The 9316-nt window shown below is 55.3% G+C and overlaps 2 protein-coding genes across 2 annotated transcripts; one reads left to right on the forward strand and one right to left on the reverse strand.

The window, feature by feature from the left end:
* Positions 1 to 3256: 3256 nt before the first annotated feature.
* On the forward strand, positions 3257 to 3957 carry BBA_10233 (sexual development transcription factor NsdD; the record flags this gene model as incomplete). The annotated part of the gene is made up of 2 exons (XM_008605330.1): positions 3257 to 3709; positions 3763 to 3957. 2 exons carry the CDS (start codon positions 3257 to 3259, stop codon positions 3955 to 3957), a joined length of 648 nt encoding a protein of 215 aa, XP_008603552.1.
* A 1831-nt stretch (positions 3958 to 5788) lies between these two features.
* BBA_10234 (tetratricopeptide repeat domain protein) lies at positions 5789 to 7931 on the reverse strand (the record flags this gene model as incomplete). The annotated part of the gene is made up of 5 exons (XM_008605331.1): positions 5789 to 6019; positions 6100 to 6518; positions 6708 to 7008; positions 7621 to 7755; positions 7800 to 7931. 5 exons carry the CDS (start codon positions 7929 to 7931, stop codon positions 5789 to 5791), a joined length of 1218 nt encoding a protein of 405 aa, XP_008603553.1.
* Positions 7932 to 9316: the final 1385 nt, after the last annotated feature.

Below are 9316 nucleotides of genomic sequence, written 5' to 3' on the forward strand. Positions count from 1 at the left end.
TAACGGTGATTCACCTTCAGCCGTCGCTGCTACACAGGCATCGAGCCAAAGTTTTGAGCGATCGCTGCAGCGTCGATTCTTTTCATCACCGGCCTCCACCAGCACTCTCTTGGCAGGAAACGACTCACCCTATCTAAAATCATCAACCTTGCCGCCGTCACAAATCGGCGTGTATCTTCAATCACCGATAGCAAGCTTCCGATCATATTGTCAGAATGATATTACTAAGGCTCCGCAACTCCTCCCGTCACAATTCGGACATGATGTGGTCATGGACAACATGGGCAGAAAGCTGTTCAGTTTTTGTAAGTTCTCCTTTTGCCATATCTCACGGGAAATCTGCGCTAACTTCTGCGCTACAGACACACGTAATTGGTGTCCTGGGCGAAGTGTGTTGACAAAAACCAACCTGTGGTTGACTGATTTCGCCAGCATGCAACGTCCCGCTGTTGTAGCCGCTATACAGTCCCTCGCTGGAATTTATGTTCATGATTATCTGCCATGTGATAATGTACGGCGTCAAGTCAACAAAAGGTTAGCCATCGCCGAAGCCCGGCTCAGCGAGCTGCTCCAGGATGCAGACAATCTAGACGAAAGCGAGTCTGGCGAGCTAGTCACCTTGGCGTCATTGCTTTCCATGCAGGATGTGGTTCTCACGGAACGCAGGCTCCAAAAACCCTACTGGCCTCGCTGGTTGACGGGATTCAAACAGGCGGAGAACGTTCTTCAGCGCACGGATCCAGGCTCTCGTTTTTACAAAGAGTCGAATGTTCAGGTCTCTGCCCTGCGCCTATCGCAATCAGTCATCGTTGGTAGAGCTGTCATTTTAGCTCAGCTAATGATGCCCCTCCAACCTCTCACTACTTTCGACCCCGATGCCGAAACATCTAGATTTGGATTCCTCTTATATGGATCTAAATCGGACATATATGAAATCCACGGTGGATGCGGTTTCTCGAAACGCCTGCTGCACATCTTCAGTCAGGTGACCTACTGTTTCACTCGCATACTACAAGAATGCGAAACACCTATTGTGCCTGTAACTGCCGATAGGCTCTACAGCCAGCTTCTGCAGTTGCGTCAATGGAGTGGAGAATATGATAGCTGGGATGCTGCTGAAAGTAGATCGCAACCGATTGAATGGATTCGCCAGGCGGGCGAGAACGACGTTGTCCAAGAAGCGAAACAGATGACTGTGGTGACGGCGGAAGCGTGGAGACTAGCTGGAATGGTCTACCTGCAGTGCCGCCTATTCAGGTAAGTGCCCGTACCTACTCTTGCGCCTCTGTCTCTTGCATCAAAACATGCTGACCTTTGCTGAGACTTCCGCGAAACCATCAGATGGTCGTTAACAACATAGCCGACTTGGCCAAGTGCATTTCTATTATGCCAACCTCAGGCTCTATATTTACGGCTCAAGCCCCGCTGCTACCGGTCTTCTTCCTCGGGCTACTAGCCACTGCAGAAGAACATTTTCTAGTCGCGGATGCCTGGTTTCGGCACGTTATTGTAACCCCTGTTCGCAGTGTAAGTTAAACATTCATGAGAGAAAAATGCTCCTCCGTCTAAGCTAGTTACTAATTAACTTCCTGCGACAGAGCGTGCCGCCACTTTATCAAGCTTTGGGACGTATTCAGAGCTGGATGGACCATGAAGTCCCAGTGCCCGCGCCAAACACGGAACTGCCCTGCGCCATTGCTATGAGGCAACCCTGGTGGGAGCTTATGGTGTCCAAGGTTCAAGAAAAAGAGAACGAAGTCCTCTGCCTGACATGAGGAGCAGTGAACACGGCACGATGTGACAGAGCTCTGATCTATGAAAGAAGGATAATGGCGTTCGTATACTACTTAGCAATGTATAATGATAAGTCAGAGAAAGAAGGAAACCAGTATTTTACGGATTTTCCTGTAGAAAGAAACTACTAAGCCGTGGTTATGTAAATGTTCGGCGTTAAATAAACCCGACTTGTGAAACTATCCAGAACGAACACCTCTTGGTCAGCATTTTGAAGCCAAGACGACAATCTGGACAGAAGATAGTGCGCAAGCCAGTCAACAGATCATATCGGTGACGATATCGGGCTAGGTCCACAGTAGTACTGGTCATGTTTGGGTCCGGGTAGAACTGCTAGAACGCGCAGCACATCCGACCTTGGCTGCTACCGCCAGTGGCATCCTTGTTGGCAATGACTCTGGAGGACATACCCTTCCGAGGCCGAGGCAAGCCGTCCCAGCCAGTGGTTGCGTGGCGTGTGATGGACCAGCCACCACGGCTTTTGCTCACAATTAGTGGCCTTGGTGACCCCGTGAGAGAGAGTGGCACCAATCCGAGCCCACCCACGACCATTGCAGCATGGTAGTAGCCCGCTGGATTGGTGCAAGGCAAGGGGTGCGATTTTTACCGCTGTGATGGCAGGCTGACCCGGGATCCCCGGTTATGTATAGACAAACACAGACATTCAATAAGCGGCAGTGCGTCCAAGAGTGCTCAATACTGCAGGCTCTCGTACGCCGGCAGCTGAGAAGTCGACATATGGGAGTTCTGGCAAACCAGTAGCGTAGCTTGCACGGGCACAAAACGCTATCAGACAGGCATCGACTCGTATCTACGTCGGGATCTCTTGCCGCCTTCCTCAAACAGTGGAAGCGGGTCAGTACCAAGTGCGCCCTCTCAATTTAGTTCCACAAGACATTGACTATTGCAAGACCTGTGACGCACAGCACCGGCGCGACAAGGCTGGCATGTACGGACGCAGAACCTACTCCGCTGATCCTGGCACTCACAGGCCGCCACCTATCCCACACACACATCTTTCGTGACATCTGAACTTGTGTGCTGTACGGCGTGGCCGGGATGCTGCCGCGCAGCTAGCCCACTCTGCTGATGGCGGACTGGAATCTTCCCCCTTGTCTACCCACAGGTACTTCTGTAGGAAGAGGTTCATCTCACGCCAAAGGACGCTGATCTCCTCTGCGGACCCGTGACGAACATCCAATTTGATCGGACGGGGACAACGTATCAATGCGCGCGGAACAATGCCCCCGATTGCTGTTGTTTACTCCTTGGCTGCACAGCATCTCCACTGGGGCTTCGAGCGGGACGGCTGAGTAAGTATTGAGGCCAGTCTTTATAGCACAGGTATTGCGTCGACCGTTCGGACGCGAGTTTTCTCCAGATATGGCATCTCATCGCCTCGCCTAGAAGCTACTCTCATGCCAAACACTCGCAACATCGCTGCGCATCTCTCCAAGCCGCCATGACGGCTGTGCACCGTCTCGATCCATCCGAAAATTCCGCTTTGCCTTCCGTCGCAGAAATTACGTCTGATGCGTTTGTGCTACCACTCTTCTCTCCTTGCAGTAGCATGCCCACCGAGCCTACATCTGACGGCGGCCACCCCGATCAGTATCCCATCACATATCGCACAGCTGCGGTAACCGGGAAGCTAGAGCGATGTGCCCAAAGCCCTGTCCACTACCATTCTTCCATCTCGGACGGCTACTCTCCTATCCCGAATCCGATCTCGGTCCACCTCAGTCGTCTACCTCCAGGTCAGATGCTTCTGCCAAATAGCCTCTTCCCGCCTAGGCAACACTGCAATGCTCTATATCCGCAGGCCGACTCCGAACCTGTTTTTGCGGCCGACAAACAGTACAAAGACACCATGAAGCCTCACAATCCCGTCAAGGATGGTAAGAAGCGTCGTGGCGTAAGTCAATTCAATACGACTCAGCACCAGTGGCGTAACTAACAGCTCTACAGCGTGGTGCCCCTCCCGGCCGCTGCCGCAGATGCAACAGAACCGACACGCCTGAATGGCGGCGCGGTCCGGACGGCGCCGGCACCTTGTGCAACGCCTGTGGCCTGCATTACGCCAAGCTGGAGCGCGCCAAGCTGGAGCGCAAGCGCAAACTAGAAGCCGATTCGCTGCGACCTTCTTCAAATTCGTGCAACTAGGAAATTATATGGCAACATCGGCGGATATGGTAATTAAAGAACTCAACGATGAGGTGAAACAGGGATTGCGCCCTCTGGCTGGGGCTAGCGCAGAACAAGCACGTAGAGAGCGAATGCAGCCGTATATAGTCAACACCAACTGAATACCTTTGGCCCTGCTCGAATAAAACACAGAGAGTGCGCGAACTGTGTTCAAAACCTCACCAAGTCCAAAGAAGCCATCGGCTGCGCAGGTCCGTACATTTCAGATCCAGGCGGAGCGCGCTGGTGGGAGGGACAAGCAGCGAGGATCGTGTACCGTTACATCGACAGCAGCTGGCAGAGCGCATGTCGGATGAGGCATTGACTGGTGTGTAACAACTGTGCTCATGCGAACAGTTAGTGAAAAGCCTCCCTCAATTGACCGTGGCCGCCAGCTCATGGCTTTGCTGCCTTCACCCTGACAGTTACTCTCGGCTTAGGGGTGCACAGTCTATAGAACCATCGTCAGTCGAATCCGTGAGCGAACCACCAGTCCGGGGTGATCTTACCATGCTAAGCCGTGGGATCTGAAGAAAAGCAACTCGAAGCTGTGTATAGGCGAGACAGATGCCGATGACCCCGATTGCAACAGAAACTGTACCAAAAAGCACGGCTGCGATTGTTGATACATCGATTTCCAGAGCTTTTCTTTGCATTTCGCGAACACCCGATCAGTTTGTTGAAGCCTCAGACACATTGGCCGAGGAACTGGCATGCCGCGATGTGTTTCTCAAGGATATCTCAGTAAGACGGTTCTGCGTCATTAGTCCTCACCGACGCAAGGCATCCAGAGTTTGCTACGGCATTTCAGCTACATCTTCTTCACGATTCCGAAGCATCTGTATCTGAGAGCCCCGCGCCTCACTGACTCGTACTTGCTGCACACAGCCGCGCGCCACGCAAGTTCTGCTGCACGAGTCCGAAAGCTTGAAGTTTTTGATGGAAACTGAGAGAAGTCTTGGTGAAGCTGACGAGTCGGAAGGGTTTCGGCAGAGAAGAATAAGGTCTCAACTTCCTGGTACCCTCGCATCCGCGGAACAATTTCGCTCTGACCTGCGAGAATTTCGAAGCGCCGCGGGGCAGACCGGCTATCAATCGAATAAGTTTCGCGAGAGCCTTACGAAGGACTCGTTGAAGTCCACGCTTTGGTACTGTTCACGGGCGCTGACTTGCCGCCAAGTTCCCCGTGCCCTTTTTTCGGGTTCGTCCTTGCCATGCGCCTGAAGATTGGCTCGGTGAGCATTCCAAGAGTCGTTTAATGACATGAACGGCTTTCACCAGTCCACCGGTGGCTTTGTTGCCTGTAAACGCGATGAAAGCTGATGCCTGTGGATGCCTTCGGGGCAGTCTTGATCATATCACCGAAGCGCTGGGAGGCGCGAGCTGATGAGTCTGATCCTTCGCCTACGACGCCGCGCAGGACGGCTTGGTCGTCAGTATACCGTACCACGACGAAGCGACCACGCCAAGCTGCACGCCAAGCTGCACGCCAGGTTCATTAGTCAAAAGCATTCTTGAGTCTGGACGCAGTCTCAAAGCGGCGGCTGTTTCGATTGGATATTCAAAGTGGCGATTCGCACTGTCAGCGTATTGATCAGCAATACAGAGAGCACCAATACCTGGCATGTAATGTATAGTAATATGCTCTAGATAAAGAGACTATAAACCTCAGCGTACCCTGCCATCTTGTGGAAATTAACACCTGAAAAAAAAATCGTCCACCGATCGAGACGAAACTCGCCTGACGCGAGGCTCTGCTTGTAAACCTGTTCAGCCTCCTCGTGCTTGCCTTGTTCCTCGCACACAGCGCCTAGCGCGTCGGCGATGGTACAGGATGTGGCGTGACTCGGCCCTCCGACCGACCGCGCGCCATCCACGCCTGCCGGTACATGGCTTCGGCCTCCGCCAGCCGCCGCTGGCTGCGGAGAAGATTGCCGAGGCCGAAAGAGGCTGCGTACGACATGGCAGAGTATTCTTCGTCGCACACGGCAGACTCCTTCGCGGCGTCAGCGAAGCTCGCTTCTGCTTCTTCGGCCCGGCCCTGGCGCGCGTACACCGTTCCCAAGCATGTGAGCGCGCCGGCGCGCAGCCGGAGCGAGCGCCCTTGAGACCTTGGCTGACCTCCTCAATGAGCTTCTCGGCGAACTCCAGTCTTTTCACGTCTCTATACGAGATTCCTAGGTCGAGTTTCAGGATGAGAGCGTCAATGGAGTCCTGTCTTGCTGCCTCTCCCAGCCCCTGCAGCGCGAGGGTGTACGCCTTCTCCGCTTCCGGGAAGGCGCGGCGAGCAGAGCAGAGAGCCGCGAGCTGCGTGAAGGCCGTGATCGTCGTCTTATAGAAGGCCATGATCTCGCGGAAGCCATGGGCAGCCCCATGGTACGTGCGTATTGTGTGGGAGAGCTTTCCGCGATCCTGGTGCACGCCGCCGAGGTTGAAGGCCCTCACGTCCCTCTCTCCGCTTTGTCTTTGGAAGCCGACCATGGCGCGAACTAGGATGGCCGCAGCCTGCTTCATCTTCTGGCGCTTCGCGTAGACGGCGCCTAGCGTGTTGAGGATGCAGAGCACCGGCACCGAATCGGGCCCGCGATCCTAGTCCACCTCGTCGACAAGTGTCCTGTACAGCGCCTCGGCCTGCTCGTAGCGCTTCTCGTCGCACAGCATCTGCCCGTGCTCATGCATTGCCGTGACTGTATTCCAGTTCCCGTGCTCGAATATGCGGCGAAACTTACCGACGACGGTGGAATGGAGCTCCTCGATCGCTGCATCGTTGCGCTGCTCCCGGTAGATGGCCAGCTGGTCATGCACGAGCCGCAAGAAGAGGCTGTGGTTCGACGCGTATGCAGCTCGCCCGCGCTGCTTGCCGACTGCTTTCCAGGAGAGAAACGTACCTGGAGTAGATTGTATAGCGCGAGGCGCATTGCCAGTGCTGCCGGTGTGTATATCAGCACGGCGGGGCGACATTCTGGATGCGAGGCCTGCACGAGCGACTTGGGAGTCTTGACCGGTGGAACCGAGCTTTCGCTTCAATTTCTAGTGCTCGTCTATTGGATCGACGAAGCATTTTCTAGCGACAGGTCAGTCGAGGCGCGACGGCGGCATAGTCGACAGCAGCCATTTCCGACCACGCAGACGTTTGCTGGATTATTCTAGCCGCTCATGTCTACAAGCTGCAAGTTTGGCTTCTCGCCCTGTCTGCACTACCTCTACAATATCGGCGACTTGGATGAGCGGGTTTTGGCAAAAGAATCGTTGGCTGGCTGACACAAGTGTTCTACGTACAGCTCAAACTATGTATCCTTGGCCGCTCCTGGAGGCGACCTCAACATACTCCCGCACAAGAAATGTCGACTGCGCCGTGACCAACGCTAGGGTGATGGGAAGTCGGCACGTTGGGCACGCCACCTTCTGCCTGTGCCTTTCTGCTTTCCACCTGCCCCAGCAAACGCTGCAAAGGACGTGACCTGCATCGTCAGCGGCCTGGAACCGGTTGCGCATTCAGGGCTGCCTACCGCATGGCGTATACAGAAGATTGTCCGAACTGTCGCACACAGGGCAGTGTTTCCAGTCATACTGCTTCACGAACATGTTCTGGCGCAGTCAGACTCGGGCGCGTTGCTTCCCGGCAAAGGAGTCCTGGCTCACCGGTCTGTCCAGGAAATTCTGGATGTCCGCGCAGTCGATGTCGTCGGCCTCGCCCGCCAAGGCGCAGACGAGGCACACGCGCCAGTTGTGAACTCGGAGCAACGACACGATGTCGGCGCATTCGTTGCAAAGGAGCTGTCTCTGTCAGAATCTCGGCCTGCTTGGTCTTTCGTACTTACATGTCCATGGATGCGGTGTTTCGGCCCGTCGTCAAGAAGCGCTCGGCAGTTGAAGCAGAGCTGTTCGATCCCGGTCAGGTCCACGACTGTCTTGAAGTAGTCCATCTGCGATGCTGTCGCCGCGTCGTGCATAGCACAGATCCCTCGCCGCAGTAGCAGCAGAGGGTCGGTCGACTAAAATGCTTTTCCGGCCGTGGCCTCGTCGGGCGACGAGCCGGAATCTGGCGCCCAAGGCAGCGATGCGAATTGCATCCGCTCTGGCCACGGTCTATATTGTCCGTTGTTTCGCGTTGCTGGGTCTGGCCGTGTTTCACCGCACCCAGTCGCCAAGGTTCGCCCGACAGACAGCGCCGGGTTGTACGTACAGGATCCGCTGAATGGCCGAAGCATTTCGAGCCATCCTCGCCACCGGCTGCGCTGTATGTGCAGTGCACCACTTAGAGCGGAGGGCTCTCCCGCGGGCCCGCGGGCGAGCGGGAGGGCAGCGACAAACGGCTCGGCACGAGAATTATTTATAGCACGGCTACCGCGCGCGGCGCCAGAGCGGCGCCCCAGGATGGCCACACGGAAAGGAACAGATCAACATGACTACACATCTACTAATTAGCCTCGCGAAGCAGTTGCCGTGCGTCATCGTCATCGTGACGACCTTCGTCATCGTAATGAGCAATAATGCTGACAAGGAAGGCTTCTTCTACTGGACGGCACGGGCATCGCATGACACGAGACGAGGCTTGGGAGATCTCCTCCAGTCGGCGGGGTCGGATGTGGCCAAGCCGCTGTTCACATCGGTGCGCATAGGCACATCTCACATTTGCGGCAGCATGGCCGGCCGTGACGAGATGTGTATCGCATTCAGCGTCTTTGTCTGCATCGCCGGCGCCATCATTTTTTTCTTGCTGCTCTCGCTAGCGCTTTGCGTTGCTGTGGCGGTCATGGCCAGTCCACCCCGCTTTGTGAGCGGGGTCGGCGCCTTTTGCCGGAGGATCGGACTCTCGTTTGTTGTGGTGGGTTTCGCGTTCGCGATGGGCACGCATGAAATCGGCCGACAGCTGCAACAAGCCCTCGGTGGCCAGTTGAAGACTGGGGTTGCATGGGTTGGGGTAGTCGTCACTTTCGGCTTTTCTATCCTTGGACTGGCCGTGGACGCGTATTTCTCGTACCGCGATCGTAGCTTGCTTCCCCCGCAAGAAGAGAAGCCCATTCTGCGGATGAGGGCCACGTAGCTGGTGTCCCGAGCATGCGGGACGGCGGCTGCTACGCATCGTAGGCTCACCAGAACTGGAAGTGGTCGGGTAGCGGGTCACAAGATTAGCACTGTGAGACGAAGGGTCGTGGTGGCCAAAATAGACCGTCAACACGCGATAGAATAGCTATCTTTAGGTTTTCGACATCCGTCTTGGTGCATGATTGGTGACTGCGATGTCAAGTGTCACCCCAGTTCAGGTTCCGTGTCCCCTAATATCGCTGTACGGGTGGGGCTGGCGCGGGGAGCCTGTCTTAGCATAATTAGGCCA

The sequence above is a fragment of the Beauveria bassiana genome (genome assembly GCF_000280675.1).
Source record: "Beauveria bassiana ARSEF 2860 unplaced genomic scaffold BBA_S00104, whole genome shotgun sequence".
NCBI classification, from domain to species: domain Eukaryota; kingdom Fungi; phylum Ascomycota; class Sordariomycetes; order Hypocreales; family Cordycipitaceae; genus Beauveria; species Beauveria bassiana.